The sequence below is a fragment of the Mustela nigripes genome, chromosome 4 (genome assembly GCF_022355385.1).
Source record: "Mustela nigripes isolate SB6536 chromosome 4, MUSNIG.SB6536, whole genome shotgun sequence".
Lineage (NCBI taxonomy): Eukaryota > Metazoa > Chordata > Mammalia > Carnivora > Mustelidae > Mustela > Mustela nigripes.
Window position 1 is genome coordinate 79,468,324 of NC_081560.1, and position 20,624 is coordinate 79,488,947.

General features: G+C 39.1%; 1 protein-coding gene across 1 annotated transcript in view; it reads left to right on the top strand.

The window, feature by feature from the left end:
• The first annotated feature begins 4,527 nt into the window (after nucleotides 1-4,527).
• Nucleotides 4,528-20,624, top strand: part of PCLO (piccolo presynaptic cytomatrix protein) — a 408,965-nt gene continuing 392,868 nt past the window's right edge. Inside the window, exons 1-3 of the mRNA XM_059396945.1 lie at nucleotides 4,528-5,092; nucleotides 11,156-12,584; nucleotides 12,643-12,981. Of these exons, the coding sequence (XP_059252928.1) occupies nucleotides 4,836-5,092; nucleotides 11,156-12,584; nucleotides 12,643-12,981 (2,025 nt within the window). The 5' untranslated portion in view covers nucleotides 4,528-4,835. The remainder of the gene's footprint in view (nucleotides 5,093-11,155; nucleotides 12,585-12,642; nucleotides 12,982-20,624) is intronic.

Here is a 20,624-nt window from a genome sequence, read left to right on the forward strand (position 1 = left end):
TACAGGGTGCCTGGGTGGCTCAGTGGGTTAAGCCGCTGCCTTCGGCTCGGGTCATGATCCCGGGGTCCTGGGATCGAGTCCCGCATCGGGCTCTCTGCTCAGCGGGGAGCCTGCTTCCCTCTCTCTCTCTCTGCCTGCCTCTCTGTCTACGTGTAATCTCTGTCTGTCAAATAAACAAATAAAATCTTTAAAAAAAAAAATAAAGCAAAGCTAACAAAAATGGCTTAGAATTGCAACTGAGAAGCAGATCAACCACAGCAAAAAATGAAGTTGGATCTTCAACCACTGCAGGTTCTTGCTCCACTAAATTAACACAATCCTCTTTTTTCTTGTATTAGAGATACATTAAAAATTACTATGATTATGTATTAGAGGTACATTAAAGATGTGCCTATATAAAAATTATATCATATTGCCTATATTTACATAAACATGAATATATGCATCCATGCATACACTAAAATGCATGGGCTTTTTAAAAAATATTTATTTTTTAAAAAGATTTTATCTATTTATTTGACAGAGAGATCACAAGTAGGCAGAGAGGCAGCAGAGAGAGAGGGGGAAGCAGGCTCCCTGACGAACAGATTGCTCAATGTGGGGCTCAATCTCAGGTCCCTGAGATCATGACCTGAGCCAAAGGCAGAGGCTTAACCCACTGAGCCAGCCAGGTGCCCCTGCATAGGCTTTTAAATAAAGAATGTATAAGGATAGTTTAAGTTTTATCACTCACCTAATCACATGAAATCATGTTAGGGCATATCCTGAGGCTTTTTTTTTCCCTTTCATTTTCTTCATAGGCATTTGTCACAGAATGATGAGAACATTTTGCTTACCTAGCTTAACAGGTTGCATTATTTTTGTCATTTTAAAAATGATTAGTCATAATCACTGGTGCTCCTACACCATTAAAAAAAAACCCCTACAAGCTTATTTTGGAAAATAAAGAAAATTAGAAAAAATAAGATTACCTATGGTGTTCTCATTAAATATATATGGGTTTTGTTTGTTGGCTTATTTATTTCCTGGGTTTTTTTTTTTTGTATACATTTTAGTAATTTAATTTTTTTTTTTTGCATCATTGGTATCACATAAATTTATGAAAATTTGTCCCAGGTATACTTTGTGAAATTTTTCCTATGTTGTAATGGACCATTTAAAAACATTATTTTAAGTATTCTCATAAAATACTGTCATCTGGTTGTAGCAGATTTTACTTCTCTGTTCTTGTTTACTGAGGCAGTAATGACTTTTTACTTATTGCTATTACAAATAATACTCTAGTGAACATTTTTTTCCACAATCCCATTATATAACTCAAAAGATCTCTTTAGGACTGGTTTCTAGAAGTGTATCACAGATAATGACTCTTTTTAAGGCTCTTGGTAAGTATTGCTATTTTCTAGAAAGTCTGAATCTATTTATGCTCTCAAATTTAGCTTATGAAATGGCCCATTTTACAAAACACTCACTTGCACTATTACAATGGTTTTAATATGGATACAATGGTCATTTAAAGAGTTTATTTATTTATTTGACAGACAGAGATCACAAGTAGGCAGAGAGGCAGGCAGAGAGAGAGGAGGAAACAGGCTCCCCGCTGAGCAGAGAGCCTGATGCGAGGCTCGATCCCAGGACCCTGGGATCATGACCTGAGCCGAAGGCAGAGGCTTAACCCACTGAACCACCCAGGCGCCCCTGGTCATTTAATAAATAAGCCAGTATTCAGATAATTGCTTACTAAATAGAGTTTAATGAATATGTGCTATTATTTTAATTAAAGTTAATTAAACAAATTAATCAAATAAAATTAATTAAATTAATTAATTAAAAGGCTAAATTTTATGAATATTATTTAATTGTAGGTTTTTAAAAACTAGTGAGACTACACATTCTTCTATACTGATGAAGATTATTCCAACTTTAATTATTTGCAAAGCCTGAATTTATTCAAGTATGGAACATGTGACACACAGAATGGTCTATTTGGTTTTATCCTAGGTTGAGTGGGATCTACAACGACATGGGTAGATGGGGCGATTTCATTCCAAGAACTCATTATCTAGTCATATCTCATTGTTAATTATCATATTTAGGTTGGTTCTAATCTACTAAAGTAGAAATGACATGGGACAGTGAGACAAAAAGTAAACAAAGGAAAAGATCTGGTTTTCCAGAGTTGAGAAGTCATATTAGAAAGACATCATGGTATATAATAGTGCAGGTTTTCATAAATTAATTAATTTCATGACCTACCTATCAGGCTGAGTGATTTGGAGCTGAACTATAAACTTGTTAAATTAAATCTAAATTCAAATAAATGATCATTACAGTAGCTATAATGAATAGGGAGCAGCAAGAATTTTGAATACAGCACCATTAGTGAATTTGCAGAATGAAACTGTGATATATCTCTGGGTAAGCAAGGAGATAATGTACAGATAAGGTTATCTATAACATTTAACTTCTCATCCTCATACACTCAGAATTCTGAGAATTCACACTCAAGTAATACACCTTGCTTCTGCTCTAGCATTCTTCTTTGGATCAGAAACACCCCCAAGCACAACCAACTGCTAAGCCCAAATGCAAGACTGAAAAAAAGAAATATTTTTTCAAAACTCACAGGTATAAAGGTCCTAAAAGGAAAGTAATTTTAAAAACCTCAACAACCAAAATGTTTCTCACTTGTTTTCACAGTCCATTTACTCTTTCTATCACATTTCTCATTTTTCTGTTTTCTGATGACGTTTTCTCCTGGGACAAAAGAGAAGGAGAAAGTGAATGCTCATGTTTTCACAATGGGTTCTAATATTCCCATCTTACAAATTACTGCTTTTTGTTTAGTCTATGTACATTACTTTGCATATTGATTATCACTTCTTATTTCTTTCTTATTACCTTACAGGCTACTTTCCATCTATAATGGGAGAGAATATACAGTTAACAATCTCTTTTCTACTTTAATCATTATTCTGAGGCTAGACCTTGAAAGAGTGTTCATCTTACCATTTCTTTAAGCTTGTGGTTTGTGGGTGTAAACATATCAAGTGTATTTTATTCTCACAACACTTGAGCATACTATGAGATAATAATCAACACTTGACTCTTTTCCTTCCTCACCTCCATTTAGCATTATTGATTCCTAGGGTAGTCTAAGCATTGGAGCAGTTGAGATTCAGGATCATGTACCAATTATCTCCTTTTTTGAAGCAAACTTATTTCTAGGAGGTATGATGATAGTGTATTTGTCTCCAGATGTGGCCATCAAAATAAAAAATCATTGTGTGCTCAAAGTAAAAAATCATTGTGTGCTCTTTATTTAAATGTATGACTCTCCACAGTTTTGACTTTGTAAGTCACAGCTCAGTATATTATGAGAGAATCAAAGTTTATGCAAAGTTTTTGTAGGAACCCAACCAGTAATGATATTTCATCTGATGACTAGATATCTTTAAAAGCAGTACATTTTACAAATCGTTTAAACTGAGCCCTTTCTTAGTTTTGATACAAGTGGAATGCAAAATATCAAACTATTATGATTAATGTAAAAACTTGGAAACTTTCTGAGCAGTGTATTAATTTCTGTGTATTTATTCATTCCCAGTTGTTAGCTTTTGATTTTTTTTAACTTGAGCAATTGGACATTAGGTCCATTTTGTTAGCCAAGGTAGGTAGTAAAACTCGGGCTGCATATCCAATGTTGAACTAAAACATTGCCTTCTAGGCAATGTAGTAGCAAGAAGAGTTTGTGTGTTTGGGGAGGGGTGGGGAGTGGGTCTGAAAGAATGCTTATTAATGATACCTCTGCTGCTAACCAGCTATATGCCTCTGTACAAATTAACTTTAGGGGTTCTTTTTTGTACCAAAAAAGGGACTGAACTCATCTTTTCACCAAAACTTCACACGACTTAAACATTTTAATATTTTACAATCAGAATCTTACTACAGCATCCCATGCACAATTTCCCATAATCCTCTAATTTGTGTCGTCCCTTTAGAGAACAATACAGTGACAAGCATTCAAAAACTTTACCTGACTACTGATGTTTTATCTAAGATTTTAATGTAATTATTTTGGAAAAGTCCCAAATAAAAAGCTCCAGTTTTAGCTCCTTTGGGAGAATTTGTCCCCAAAATATCATAGGTTAATCTTCAGTTACCTGACTTCATTCCTAAAATCTTTAAAAACCCTCTCTTAAAAAAAAAAAAAAAATAATAATGACTGAAACTACAGATCCCATGAGGCCGAAGATGGGAACCGGTATTTCCCCTCCAGCCCCTCCCCACCCCTTGCATGCAGTTCGCTAAAACTCAGGTTGAGGCATCCTCAAATATGCCTGAAAGAAATGCCGGCTGTTTTGTCCCGGTTTTCAGCTGAGCTCTTGAGCTCTCCCCGGGCTCCTTTAAATCGGTGCTGAGAGCGAGGAAGGATACAGAGCGACGCAGCGCGGGATGGGCGCGGGCGCGGCCATCACCTGTTCCAAGAGGGGCATGCGCACTACGAGGGCGCGGGCGAGGAGGCGGGGCGCGGTGGGAGGGGCGGACGGCGCCCGGCTGGCACTGCTCAGACCTGCTTCTCCCCGGCTCGGGGCGCTGAGGAGGCTTCGGGGAGTTGTCCAACATGGAGGAGGCACCGGCTGCGGGCGTCACCTGTGAGCGGGACTAATACCCGCCTGGCGTTCCGGGTAGCGGTGCGGGGTCCCGAGCCCTGGGACTCCGCCGCCTCCACGCCCCACGGCGGACCCCGGCTCCGGTTGCTCCTCGGGCCGCGGGGTTCCCGAGGGGGACGCAGCGCAAGGAGGGAGCGCGGCGGCCCCGAGTCCCCCTGAGCCATGGGCAACGAGGCGAGCTTGGAAGGGGAAGGTCTCCCGGAAGGGCTGGCGGCGGCAGCGGCGGCGGCAGCAGCCGGAGGAGGGGCTGGCGGGGCAGGGAGCTCCTTGCACACCGTGATCCCGGCCGGCATGGAGGCGGATCTGAGCCAGCTGAGCGAAGAGGAGAGGAGACAGATCGCCGCTGTCATGTCAAGGGCGCAGGGGCTGCCCAAGGGAAGCGTTCCCCCGGCCGCTGCGGAGCCGCCTTCCATGCACAGGCACGCACAGCATGATGTATATGTCCGGGCATATATGTACAGCTTCCCGTGCACATATGTGCCAGTCCGTATGTGCCAGCTCGGCAGTACATATATGTTACTTCCGTTCATTTGATTCTCCCTAATGGGGTGATGATAAAGAGATCATAAGCCTTATGATGGGCAGAATAAAAATGATGCATTGTAGAGTTTCTGGTGGGATAGTCAAAGGTTGCATTCTTGGAGCTGTGATTTTAGGTGGTGATTTTTTGGCCTTTTGGAACCTTTTCCCTCTAGGATGGCGTGGAGAGACGCCCTCCAGTGTTTTACTAATCTGGAAGTCTTCCATTAATAGAAAACGGACGTGTTGGGAAATGGATAGAACTGGGTGTTTACCTGTCTCTCTTCAAATCTCCTCAGTCATTTCGGCATCTTTTTCTCTGTGAATGATGTCTGAAATATTTCTGTCACAATACCTTTAATTCCCCTGGAGGTGATTTGTCCTTCCTTCCCACCCCACCCCCAGGGGAGAACAGGAGCTGTTTAGGTAGAAGGTATAGAATGAATACACCTTTTATAGTCAATGAGGGACCCTAAAATATGGTGTGGCATTAAACAGATGGTTTGGTCGCAACAGACCAGGTGCTGTACATGCATTTCTGAATTAGTATATGCTATTTTTTAAACTATTGTTCTTTTATATGCAAAAGTATCTTAGGTGATAGAAAAACCTGTGAATTTGTGTTATCTTAAGGTTAGTTTCCAATCCATTTTAAGACAAAGCAAATAAATGACAACTTGCTAGGCAATTCAGAGCTATTCTGTAATATTAACGTATTAATTTCCCTCTCTCGCTCTCCATTTTCCTTCATCTAATAAATTAGTTGTTTTCTAATTACAGTAGTAAGAGGGTATAATCATTGTGCCTGCCCTGCCTTTATTATTGTAAACAAACCCTTTAACTTTACACCCTCCCTTAGAGTACAGTTCTCTGTCCGTTGTCCTGAAACCATTCCTGCTTTATGATAACTGAAGAGAGACCTACAATTTTCGTTTGAGATATTGGAAATATGAAAGATCTGCATTTAGTAGGTGTAGATTCGTAACCTCTACTTCATAAAAGTATTTTAACTTAGGGACTATCATATAAGTATATGGTATAATTTTATCAACTAATTATTTTGACAGGGAAATGTCACATATAGTTGTAGTATTTTTAACATAAAATCATAAATGCTTAGAATATATCAGCTAAAAGCCCTACGTTCTCAAAACGAAGCCACCACTACTAGTAAAAATTCGCTTCTTTATGTTAAATGTGTTTTTCTGTGTTTTCCAACTAGTAATATATGGTGCTGTTTCTTTGGTGTAAAGTCTTTCTTATCCATTACCTTAAGTATTACAGCTTATGATATGTACCATTTTTCTCTACTGACGAAAACCTGATGACTTGGAAAAAAATGTTGAACGTTCATATATTAGATTTTCATGGGGTAATAAGGAGGTACAGTACTTTTATTAGCCTTTTAGGAATGTTTGCCAGCTCTTTCACAGTTTTTCCTAAGAGGTACATGCAACAGGTTTATCATGCTGGTTACACAGACCAAGGAAAAAGTGTGAGCTTTTATTTTATATTCTTAACTTTTCTTCTGTTCAGAGGGTGGCTGAAAAATAATGATTTCAGCCATTAAACTGGTTTTATGCTGTGCTTATATCAGATTCTGCACTGATAATTTTGTTACAGAATTTTTATTAACAATCCGTGGGCTCAGCAGTTAATGGTAAAAGTTTTATCTAATTGTATATTAGATAGCACTATATTTCTGATTTTTGAGAGCTGCTTATATTTTAGTGAAAGATTTTTATAAAACGTACATACTTTTTTGAAAGTTATCATCCCTGCATGTGATGACCAAAGAAACACTTGGTTTATCATTTAGATTTTTAGAAGCACACTAACTTAAGTTTATATTAGAAAGTATATCCAAATTATTTAAAGTTTGAAGAGGTTAAGTATGTCAATGAGAGATGGTGGTTTTGTTTTGTTTGTTTTTGAATAAAGGTTGAGAACCCAGAGACCTAGGTTCTTACCTACTAATTTTAACAGACTCATGATAAATTATGTGTGCTTCTCAGCATAAGTTCCTCAGTTTCCTTGCCTCCAAGTAAGGCATGTGACACTTGTCTTACCTATCTTGTAGAGTCATTGTGAGGATCAGTTACAAATTGACAGGGATGTTTTGGTTTGAATTTTAATTTGAAGGGACTCTATAAATATCAGAAGTAGTGATCTCAATATAAGCAGTGAATGGCGATGGCAGTGATGGCTCTAGACACACTGTATGTTGAGTTCCTCACTGTTTGAGTTATTTTGATGTATCTGTATCTTTTTTTTTTTTTTTTTTAAACATGTAGGAGAGTCAGTGCCATGTAGTGGAACTTCCCCTCCCCCCCAACTAGGAGTCCAGATACCAGATATCTGACTGACTAATTTTATAACCTTGGCTTAGTCACTTAGCCTCTTTAAGCCCTAGTATTCTCTACAGTATAAAAATGAGTAGCTATCCCCAAAGTTGCTTAGATTTCTGTTCTTTTTTTTAAAGCTTTTTATTTATTTATTTGACAGAGAGAGGGAGATCACAAGTAGGCAGAGAGACAGGCAGAGACAGAGAGGGAAGCAGGCTCCCTGCTGAGCAGATAGCCCACCAGGGCTCCATCCCAGGACCTTGAGATCATGACCTGAGCTGAAGTCAGAGGCTTAACGCACTGAGCAACCCAGGCACCCCTGCTTATATTTCTAACATCAAAAAAGTTTATGTGACTCAGCACTGTCAAGTTAAGTGTCATTGCCTGTTTTGCTCCATTAAAAAAAAGAAAAAAGTTAGCATTCCAACTGCTTTTACATTCATATCTGTGAACACATGTTTACCTCATTTGTAGCTGAAATATTTTTTTCTGCTCTATAAAAGAAAAATTCTAATCTGGGGATTACAGTAGTAATGAAAAAGGAGGTTGTGTAAAACATGGGTCATTATAAGCTAGAAATTACAGGTTGCAAATGCTTCTGGACTTTGGATTAATTGAAGACCCAGGGAAAGGCAATTTTACCACTTGGTCTCCTCATTCTGTGTACAGCTACAGATATGAGAAGGGCTTTACTTAAAAACACTTCTGACTAGTAGAATATTTTGTAGGAATTCTGGCTGAATCCCTTATTTTCTTTAGTATTCCTTTGGGCCTTTCCTACTGGTAGACAATTCCACAACTATTTTTCTTCCTAGTAGCAGGCCAGGTCTGGGTTCTAAAATGCATGTAGAATGTTTCCATTTGTATCTCAGAACAACTGTGAAGAATTTGAAAAGAATTCAGGAAACATTAATCTAGCATAAAACAAAAACTTGATTCATTCATTTATTCATTGTCATTCATTCGTTCATTCATTCATCAGACACTAATGCTCTAGTTAGCAGGTTTGGGTCCAGTGATGCAAAGATGAGTGAAACACTTTCTCTAGGAGGTCACAGTATAGTATACAAGACACAGATTGCATTTTATTCATTTTTCTATTTAATGGAACAGCTGTTAGACCAAACAAAAACTCACCCAAAGACCACGGTTAGCTGAGACATCTTTATATTTTTGTTCCGTATTAAGGCTATATGTTCTTTTAGCAGTTGTCTGTTTCTCACATCCATATCTCCATGTTTAATGTTTACCTATATAATTCTAGTAGCTGAAAGTAATTTAAATTGTAGGGCAGTCTTTATAGCTGTATCAGTATTTTCTCCTGGGGATTTTATTATACTTATATTTGTAGGAGGTACATGCAATTTCTATTGTAAGCTTGCTTTAAATTTTAGTATTGATACACAAGTATTTGGTATTCACAAAGTTTATTTTTTATTTGTTTTGTACAATGTTGGATTATGTGAACACAAAAGCAATGATTAAGTTTAGTAGTATTTTCAGGAGAGGACAATTTAGTTATATTAAGAATAGATTTGTGTGTGAATATGTGTGTGTGTGTGTGTGTGTGTGTGTTTGTGATCTTTAAATATAGGTCTCTAGGATTCTACTGGGGAGCCAATTCAATTAAATACAAAAATAATTACTTATGAGAAGGTACTTCTGCTAAGAAGTTCCTAAGCATGTGCCATTCATGAAAGTGTTAGATTTTATTAATTGAATGTGGAGCATTTCTAGAATAATGTGAAGATCTAAACAGTGAAATTTTTTAAAGTAATCTATTTTAAGTTGTTTACTGTAGCTCTTCTATCTTCCTGTGGAAGGGAACAACATATAGAGCAGCCTGTACAGAAACATTTAAAATTATTTTCCCCACATGGAAATCTATAGTGTTTTAAAAGATACCTTAGAACCATCGGAATTAATTAGGGTAATAATTTTAGTTCCTTGTTTAAGTTATCTAAAGTTTTTGTAACTTTTGTCCTGGAGGAAATTGCTAAAACTAAGAATACCATTTATTCAACTTTTATTAGAAAATTGCTTTTTTCATACATTGGCTTTTATAAATTATTTCCTTCTGATTTTTTGCTATTTAAAGGTAACACTTCTGTATTTCTTTCTACTATGCTTTATAACTTGATTGCTCTCAAATTTCTGCACTATTTTGGGGAATTTTAAAAACTTAATTCATATTAAGTACTAAATGATTTGAAATTAAAAGTTTATAATCTGGCCCATTAGCTGGTAAATTTTCACAAACCAAATGAAAACCTGTAGAACTTTATTGTGACCATCTCATATTTTAAGTACTACTGAATAGCTGTTTCTTTCTCTTTTTTCTTTTAATTAAAAAGAAATCTTTTCCAAAATTAAAAAGCTTCCTATATCAAATAAATACTTGGAAGTTTATTTTTATGTAATTCTAATACATCCTGTTCTTCTTAGTTGCATCAGTAAAGAATGGCTTATTTAAAAAAGGGATCTATTTGATTTTCAGTTGAAAATATTAAAAAATTAGCTATTTCCACAGTCATTTCAAAGTGATCATGTTTCCAAAACTATTTAAAAAATCTATCACTTATGTTTGTCTATGAATTAAATTTTGCAAATTAGTTATGTTCTTACACCTTTGTCAGTAATAAATAATATTGCTAATAATCTAACAGTGACAATAGTAAATGTTACAGAAAACATTAAGTAAAGCGATTATGTATTTTTTTCTTCTGAGAAAAGTAACAGTGCTTTAAAAAGTGGGGTCATAGCCAGCTCATTGCTATCTGTGGACAAGGCTGTATCTCAAGATTCTTTAAGCATCTGTCATCATCTTGCATAGGGACCTCAGATTAAAAATGAGCTATCAGAAAAGTAATTAAATGACATAATATTTTTCTCCTACAAGAAATATGGAATTGTTTCTCAAAAATTTCAAATTAAAGGAGGACTTCTCATTTTATAAAGTTTAATAAGGATATTATTTGAGGGATATTATCTTTGTCAACAGAATACGGTAAAATTGAATAGATTATCAAGTTTCTCAGAGTCCCAGGAAACGCATCACATAATCTCCTTTACTAAAACATTTTCTGATGTCACGTGTGCCATATGTTACTAATGTAACTTCTTGTAATTCAGTAAAGCACACAAATAAAAAGTTGCAACAAGCTCCCGCATTTTAAAATGAGTATTTTTAATTCTTGGTGCTACTAGTATTTGGAAGAATAACATTCCTCAAACATGAATGTACAAGAACATGACTCTGCATTGGTTTATGGGGTTAATACATTTAATGAGTTTTTAAGGATGGTCAGATTCAATTAATTGTAAATGTAAACTACCATAAGTAACATCTAACTAGATATCTTAATTTTTCATCACTTAGAGTAGCAAGTATTGATTTTTCCTCCCTCTTGTTTATCTTGTTGAAAATCTCTATCCACGTAAAGAAAGTAACAAAGACTTAAAAGATCTTACGATCATTTACAGGATGCCGCAAAAATGTGTTCTAGTTACATCTGTACACATGTAATTTTGAGGCTTTAGGAAAGTAATGCCTCGTTAAGATTATTTTGAGTTGGGTATTTTCCATTATTTTGACTTCTTTTTGTTTCATTGTTCTAGGAAGCAAGAGTTGGATAGTAGTCACCCTCCAAAGCAACCAGGAAAACCGCCGGACCCTGGGCGTTCGGCTCAGCCTGGTCTCAGTAAGAGTAGAACTACAGACACTCTGAGGTCAGAGCAAAAGTCGCCTGGAAGGAGTCCTTCCACTATTAGCTTGAAAGAATCAAAGTCCAGAACTGATTTGAAGGAAGAGCACAAGACTAGTATGATGCCTGGCTTCCTCTCAGAGGTTAACCCTTTAAGTGCTGTCTCCTCTGTTGTAAATAAATTGAATCCTTTTGATTTGATATCAGACTCTGATGCATCCCAGGAAGAAACTGCCAAGAAACAAAAAGTAGCTCAGAAAGAACAAGGAAAACCGGAAGGAATCACAAAGCCTCCATCACAACCGTCACCTAAGCCAGGTCCAAAGCAGCAAGGACCTGTGAGGGTCCCACCACAGCAGGATGGCTCTCCCAAATCAGTATCTTCTCAGCAACCAGAAAAAATGAAGTCACAACCTCCAGGGACAGGCAAGCCAATTCAGGGACTTACCCAGTCACCTCAGACAGACCAGGCACAGTGGCCACTTCAAAGAGATGCAGCCAGGCCTCAGACTAAACAGTCTGATGCTGTAAGGGGAGAATCTGTTAAACCTGCACTGCAAAGCCCATCCAAACAACCTATTCAGCAAGCAAGCCCTGGAAAACCTGCAGCCCAGCAACCTGGACCTGAAAAAGTTGCCACGCCACACCCTGGGCCTGCAAAGCCCTCAGCTCAACAACCAGGGACAGCAAAGCCTGCTGTTCAGCAGCCTGGGCCAAAGTCTTCAGCTCAGCCTCTTGGGCCTGTGAAGACTCAAGTACAACAGGCTGGGGGAGAGAAACTTCCATCTCAGCAGCCAGGGCCAGCAAAGCCCCCAGCCCAGCAGCCAGGGACACCAAAGTCCCCAGCTCAGCTGCCTGGGCCTGCAAAAACTCCTTCTCAGCCGGTTGGGCCAACAAAGTCTCTGGCTCAGCAGCCTAGCCTGGCCAAGCCCCCTCCTCAGCAGCCTAGCCCGGCCAAGCCACCACCTCAGCAGCCTGGCCCGGCCAAGCCCCCGCCTCAGCAGCCTGGACCGGCCAAGCCCCCTCCTCAGCAGCCTGGCCTGGCCAAGCCCCCTCCTCAGCAGCCTGGCCCGGCCAAGCCCCCTCCTCAGCAGCCTGGCCCGGCCAAGCCCCCTCCTCAGCAGCCTGGCCCGGCCAAGCCCCCTCCTCAGCAGCCTGGCCTGGCCAAGCCCTCTCCTCAGCAGCCTGGCCCGGCCAAGCCCCCTCCTCAGCAGCCTGGCCCGGCCAAGCCCCCTCCTCAGCAGCCTGGCCCGGCCAAGCCCCCTCCTCAGCAGCCTGGCCTGGCCAAGCCCCCTCCTCAGCAGCCTGGCCCGGCCAAGCCCCCACCTCAGCAGCCTGGTCCAGTAAAACCTCCCCAACAGCCTGGCCCGGCCAAGCCCCCCCCTCAACCGCCTGGGCCAGGCAAAGCCCCCTCCTCAACAGCCTGGCCCTGCAAAGCCTTCACTTCAGCAGCCTGGTCCAGTAAAACCTCCCCAACAGCCTGGCCCAGCAAAGGCTTCAGCTCAGCAGTCTTCAAAACCAGTAAGCCAAACAGGAGCTGGGAAACCTCTGCAGCCACCAGCTTCTCCATCTGCGGCACAGACTCCAGTACAAGGCCTCTCTAAAACCATCTGTCCTCTTTGCAATACCACTGAACTTCTGTTGCATGTTCCAGAAAAGGCCAATTTTAACACATGCACTGAGTGTCAAACCACTGTATGTAGCCTCTGTGGCTTTAATCCCAATCCTCATTTAACCGAGGTGAGTGCATTTATTCATTGTGTTCATGCTCTTAACCTGTATCACCATCTTGCACAAATAATGCTTAGTTTATCCGGGGTATCCTAGGATGATATTGTTTTCCTCTCATCCTTTCCTGTTTCCCCTCCTTCCTTCCTTCCTCTTTTTCTTCCCTGCCAATTGTATGTTTAAAAAAAGTTAAATATTTTCTCTAAGAATAATTCCAAAATACTGCCACAACTTTTGATAAGTTTGGCATATAAAGTGAAAACGAATTAGGTCAGAGATGCTGAGCATTGACTCATTGCGCTCTGTCCTGTAAGATCCCCGCTACTGATTGTGGAGCTTACAGTGGTATTTATTGTTCAGTTTGCAGTGATAATTACTTTAACTTTTAAATTCCTACTCTGGCCTACCCAACTTAAGATACTCTTAACTGGGGTCATATCTGTGCTGGGAAATGAAAACAGATGTTATTTTTGCATTACAAATACGATTTTAATATAAAATTGCATAAACTTTCCCAAACTGTATGTCCCCTTTCCCTGCCAGTGATTTTGTCATAGCTGTGAAGGCATGATTTGCTCATTAGTTGAGAGTCCTCTAGAACAGTATAAGTCAGTTTGTTAAGTGAAGACGTCATGAGAACAGGTTCACCATTGATGGGTGTCTTCTCAGAAGACCACAGTTTATATCTTCAAGTCTTTTGGTAAGACTTCCTGACCTACCAAATCGTAAAGGGGCCAGTAGTGACACAAATGGGCTCAACGCTGTTTACCGTGAGGACAGAAAAATAATTCTCAAGAAGTCAGTTAAGGTTAACCCAGCACTTAAAGGTGCCGGATAACAAAAGATATAATAGGTAGAGATTTGGGAACATTCACGGAGAAGGGGCAAAAAGCCCAGAGCAACAAAAAAAGCTCAGAAATTCTCTGGAGTTAAGAAGTAACATAGTGAAGATGAGATAATAATACAAGTGAGAATAGAGAGGCTAGAAGAATACATTTTTAAAAGAAATCTGGTGGCTCCTACCCGGTGAGAAGGCACAGAAATCACTTTGGAGGACAGCTGTTAGTGGGCATGTGTGCATTTTGTCTGCGAACAGCCCAAGAAGGAACTGACAGCAGGTAATGAAGAATTATGTGATTAAAAGATCCCTGAGAGAGGAGACTTGTGTACCCTTGTTATAAATGAAATCTATTCTATGATAATAACAGCATTGATGATTATTAGTAGCTGTTATGTTACTTGGGATACTTACTGTGATGAGAGATTAAAATGATTTCAATTAAAAGTGTGTTAACTTCTGGTTGTTTTCCGAAGTATCATTTACTCTTCTTATCTGAAAGTCCTATTAAGCACCTTAGCTTTTCAGATAAGCCATCTTTAGTATAATTTTGCAATTAATAAGAAAAAGCTGCATTCGAATTGTAACGGAAATTGGATTCTAAGTATTTTCTTTATATAGTTGTAGCTTTTAAAATTTTGGCGAAGATATGTTTCTGCTCATACTATATGATGATGTTAGGAATGGAGGGTAGTAATGACCTCAAACAATAAGTGATCATTTCATAAAAATGTCATTTTAGGGGGTAATTTATAAAGCATAGGCATGTAGTCAGACTTTGAAGCCATGTATATTATTAGAATACCTATTATATGGAAGACATTTTAATACATGTTTGGAAGGATATAAAGATAACTAAAACATAGTGCAGATCTTAACAAGATCAAAGTGTATATATGCAAAGGGCAGTGTAATAAGTGGTCATATGATAAGAGTTATGAGAAAGATGGACAAATACTCTGGACTTCAGAATAAGAAGTGTCCTTTCCAATGGGTGAGATTAAGAAAAGTTTCATAGAGAAATTGGCGTGTGAACAATTTTGAGCTAAGGATGGATACTGTTTCAACAGATGAAGGGCAAGGAAGGGGGTGATGATTTGGCCCAAGACCAGAGCCTGAAAAACATACGGTGTATTTAAGAAATCAGAAGTAAATCTAGGTTGGCTGAAGTGATGTTGGGGGGTGTGGGGGAATAGGCAATGAGATTGGAGAAAAGTCGAAGTCAGATTTTGGCCTTCCATGTTTAGCAGGTTGTGTTGAATATCTTCTTTATGAAACTTTCCTTTATTAATGTAATCATACATCCAACCATTCATTCATTCTGCTAGTTTGTACCAAATGCCTGTGGTGAAGCATCCATGATTGTTATGATAGAATTAAGAAGTCATTGAGGGGCGCCTGGGTGGCTCAGTGGGTTAAGCCGCTGCCTTCGGCTCAGGTCATGATCTCAGGGTCTTGGGATCGAGTCCCACATGGGGCTCTCTGCTCAGTGGGGAGCCTGCTTCCCTCTCGCTCTCTGCCTGCCTCTCTACCTACTTGTGATCTCTCTCTGTCAAATAAATAAATAAAATCTTAAAAAAAAAAAAAAAAAGAAGTCATTGAATGTGCTCTTTCTTCCAGGAAGTAAAGTAGGAGAAAGAGAAGTTATACTTGAGAAAGAAAAAAGTATATATATGTGAAGTAACTTCGTACAGGGCTTTACAGGTAGCATAGTTCTTTCCTACTGTTTTACCAAAATTTGATTTCTAAATAATTCCATGGGCATATATTCTGTTCACTGTAACAACGAGAAAACTAGTGTTCTGGTGGTTACTATGGTTACTTTACTTGTTAGGATCATCCTGATAGTAAATAAGCAAGCAGAAATGAAACCAGTCTTCTGATTCCAAATCTATTTACTCATGGTAGGAATAGAGATAAGTTCTATGAGATTTTTTTTTTTTAATTTTTAAAAAAAATTTTATTTTCTTTTTCGGTGTTCCAAAATTCATTGTTTATACACCACACCCAGTGCTCCATGCAATACGTACCCTCCATAATACCCACCACCAGGCTCACCCAGACCCCCAAACCCCTCCTGTCCAAAACCCTCAGTCTGTTTCTCAGAGTCCACAGTCTTTCATGGTTTGTCTCCCCCTCCGATTTCCCCCAACTCACTTTTCCTCTCCAACTCCCAAATGTCCTCTGTGTTATTCCTTATGCTCCACAAGTAAGTTAAACCCTATGATAATTGACTCTCTCTGCTTGACTGATTTCGCTCAATATAGTCTCTTCCAGTCCCGTCCATGCTGATAGAAAAGTTGGGTGTTCATCCTTTTTGATGGAGGTGTAATACTCCATTGTATATATGGACCATATCTTCTTTATCCATTCATCTGTTGAAGGGCATCTTTGTTTTTTCCACAGTTTGGCAACTGTGGTCATTGCTTCTATAAAAATTGGGGTACAGATGGCCCTTCTTTTCACTACATCTGTATCCTTGGGGTAAATGCCTAGTAGTACAATTGCAGGGTCATAGGGTAGTTCTATTTTTAATTTCTTTTTTTTTTTTAAAGATTTTAAAGATTTTATTTATTTAACAGACAGAGATCACAAGTAGGCGGAGAGGCAGACAGAGAGAGAGAGGAGGAAGCAGGCTCCCTGCTGAGCAGAGAGCCCGATGTGGGGCTTGATCCCAGGACCCTGGGATCATGACCTGAGCCGAAGGCAGAGACTTTAACCCACTGAGCCACCCAGGTGCCCTATTTTTAATTTCTTAAGGAATCTCCACACTGTTTTGCAAAGTGGCTGCACCAACTTGCATTCCCACCAATAGTGTAAGAGGGTTCCCCTTTCTCCACATCCTCTCCAACATTTGTTGTTTACTGTCTTGTTAATTATGGCCATTCTAACTGGTATAAGGTGGTATCTCAGTGTGGTTTTGGTTTGAATCTCCCTGATGGCTAATGATGATGAACATTTTTTCATGTCTGTTAACCATTTATAGGTCTTCTCTGGAGAAGTGTCTGTTCATGTCTTCTGCCCATTTTTTGAAGTGATGATCTGTTTTTTGTGTGTTAATTTGAGGAGTTCTCTATAGATCTTGGATATCAGCCCTTTGTCTGTAGTGTCATTTGAGAATAAGTTCTATGAGGTTAAAGGAAGAATACATCACTATCACTGGTGGGGGGTGCACAGGCATCATAACTATTTTCATGGAAATGGAAGTATTTGGGATGGAAATCTGAAGAGGGATTTGGACACTTACAAAAGGGCCTGGGGAATGTGGGACAGGTGTACCTCATTAGCTCATTAAAGGAAACCATTCCCATTATTGATGAGATAAACTTTCTGTAGCAAGGACATCATTTGAAATCTGAATGTAATGATGTATTCTCTGCTAAACATTTTGGGTTCTTAGGAGGATTCTCTGAACATTTGCATGAGAAGATATTTTTAAATATATTAAGTGCTTTTTAAGTTGCAATATAATGCAGCATGGATAATTTTTTAACTTATAAATTTTATTCTCAACTTGTTTCTTTAAACAGATACACTATCCTAAGTCTTTGGGTTCTGAGGTAGCAATCAAGAGCCATTTCATTTATAGCATTAATAGTAACATTACTTTTATCTTTTTCCCATAAGTAAAAATATCATCTGGGCTCTGGTTCTGAACTCTAGGAAGGCACCTTCCCTAATCCTGGGCGCCAGATGTCCAGCTCCTCACTCTTGAATTATCAGGGACTCAGATTTGGGAAATTAGAGCTCTGCATAGAGATGGAGAGCTGCTTTTTCGAGGGACAAGACAGGTGAAATTTTGGGAATAATCACTACCTCTGAACTGCTCTATATACCCACGTGGAAGTGAACTTCTCTGCATCTTCTGAAGAGGATGTAACCCTCTGGGTCAAAATGTCCTCAAATATTCAGATTGAGTAAACAGTATTTCTATGCAGGACAGGGAGAGAAGTGGGACATTCTTTAGTACTTTAACTTACATGGATTTATTATTTTGAAGTTTGATGTTTATGTGCAAATAGTGTAATTTATTACTTTTTTAGTCTGTGGATTAAGTAGAATACTGCTCTTTTATATCAGTCCTGGAAAAGATTAGGAGAATTTTTCTGATATATTTTGTTACCAACGTATCAGAATTATGACCGTATTTGCTTAAAAATACCCTGGCTCTTAAATGAGCACCAGTTAGGGGATGATTAGAGAGGTTTCATCATTCAGCACAAGCTTTAGGAAAGGGGATTTTTACTTCCTTAACTGAATTTGTCAGCTTTGTCTTACCCCTGCCTGCCACACACAAACACACACACACACACACACACACACACCCTCACGCAACTCAAATATCTGTGTGAAGAGGATGGTATTTAAACCGTCCACTCTGCTGGCTGTCAAGATGTGTGCTGTTCCAAATAAACCTTAAGAATCTACTGGCTCTGAGCCTAGACTTTTGATGCCAAGAGGAGTTTATAGCTATCTCTTTTTGCCAGTCCATTAACAGAATAAATCGTAACAATGCAGGTTCTCTCTTTGGGGTTGCTTTTTGACACAGAACTGAATATTTGCTTTCTAAATAGCAACTAATGCATTTTTTTTTGTTATTGTTTTTGTTGCTAATTTACTTTATCTCTTTTGATGTGTAGCCTGGGGCAAGATTTAGGGGCAGATTTAAAGACTTACTTGTGCCCTAATGTCTAATAATTCTCCTGGCTTTTATCAAATTTTATAACATATGAAGTGACTTGTCATTTTTCAGAATGTTGATAATGAACCAAATGCTAGTGAGAAAGTGGATTTAAGGTGTCTTGTGGGTTATTTTGTTTTTGTTTTGTTTTTTTATGGTCATTTTATTTTTGGTCCTGATGGCCCATATGTTAATCAGTCTCTTGACTGACTGATACCAGATATTTTATTTAACAAAAATATGGCCATATTTCAGGAACTAAAAAGAACCCCCCAAGACAAACACACTTGGACTTGCATATAATTTCTCTCCATTTATTACAAAAACAAAACAAAGGGGCGCCTGGGTGGCTCAGTGGGTTAAGCCGCTGCCTTCGGCTCGGGTCATGATCTCAGGGTCCTGGGATCGAGTCCCATGTCGGGCTCTCTGCTCAGCAGCGAGCCTGCTTCCCTTCCTCTCTCTCTCTGCCTGCCTCTCTGCCTACTTGTGATCTCTCTCTGTCAAATAAATAAATAAATCTTTAAAAAAAAACAAAAACAAAAACAAAACAAAAAGAAATTCTTCAGGTTAGCAAAATGACTTAACTGGACACCTCTTTTATGTGGATGGACCTGCTGTGTCTTCCATTTCCGGTGAGAGAAACCAGTGGAGAGAATCTGTTAAGAAGAACTGGTGAGAAAGAGGGTGGCGCTGTGCCCAGTGTCAGGAGACTGGAAACTGTGGATAAAGAAAATCAGTTACGGGGCGCCTGGGTGGCTCGGTGGGTTAAGCCGCTGCCTTCGGCTCAGGTCATGATCTCAGGGTCCTGGGATCGAGTCCCGCATCGGGCTCTCTGCTCAGCAGGGAGCCTGCTTCCCTTCCTTCCTCTCTGCCTGCCTCTCCGTCTACTTGTGATTTTTCTCTGTCAAATAAATAAATAAAATCTTAAAAAAAAAAAAAAAGAAAAAAAAAAGAAAATCAGTTACGACCTTCCTGATGGTTAGAGTAGCCGGAATAGTGTTTAAAAAAGGGAATTTTCTATTTTTAGTAGCTTGCTGATGTAACACAAGGGTCTTGCACCTCTAATTCTAAGCAAAGACTGCAATGTAATTCCTCTTAAAAAGGAAGACTGGGCAGAGTCAGTTCACCTCCTCTCTCTAAAAGTCCTACTTCTTGAAAGATTGGATGTATAGTGGTTCCAGAAAATGGGGAAGACCACCAGTAGTCTATAAGTTGACATGTTGAATTCTTAGAAGATAGAAAATGGCAAGAAGATGGCAGAAAAGAGCCAAGGAAACCACGGTACAAGTGACTTCCTCAGGGGAGTCTCTGTGAGCTCTAAGCTAGGAATGAACAAAAATAGAACGCAGTCATGGGTTGTGGGTAGTGATCAAACAACAGATTAAAAAACTGTGGTAGGAAAAATACGACAGGTGGACTCTTTCCTAATCTCCAGTGGGAAGACAGTGAGTAGGGAGAGGCTGTATTTTTCCTTCCCTTTAGCTAAAGCATTCTGCCAGTGTAGGGATGAGCTGCTTAATGGCCCCTCATGAGAAGACTAGGGTCTTTGGAGCAAGATTAGAAGTAATGCCCTTATCAAACAAGAGCGTGGTTTAAAGGAGAAAACAAACAAATAAAACATGACTCAACTGTGAGTCGACTGCACTGATCATGAGATCAGTCTTGTAAAGCTGGCTTACCTGGACATTGACCATCTGCCATCCCATGTTCTCCCATTCAAAGGAGAGAACTAATGGGGAAGCAGAATGTTCCACAAACACAGAAAAACCTCTGTTGATAACCTCATTAGTAATGGGGACATTCACCATAAATGACTGGTTTGAAGAGACTAACTTGACATTTTAGCAATAATACCACATGAAGGATCCAGGTGAACTAGTGAAAAATAAAACAACAAAAACACCTGACCTCATAAGAAGGAGTTAATTCAGGAAATATAAAGAATTTATAAAAATTTTTCTTATTCTTGAGAAATATTTAAGAGGATATTTTATAAATAATTTCTACATTTAAGTTTCAATGGGTCCACTTGATGGTCTGGAAAAGACCCAGGATTTTTCCAGATTGCAGAGCTGAATTAAGACAATTAAAAATTATTCAGCTACTTCCTGAGCCTTTACTGTGTTTCAGGTACCA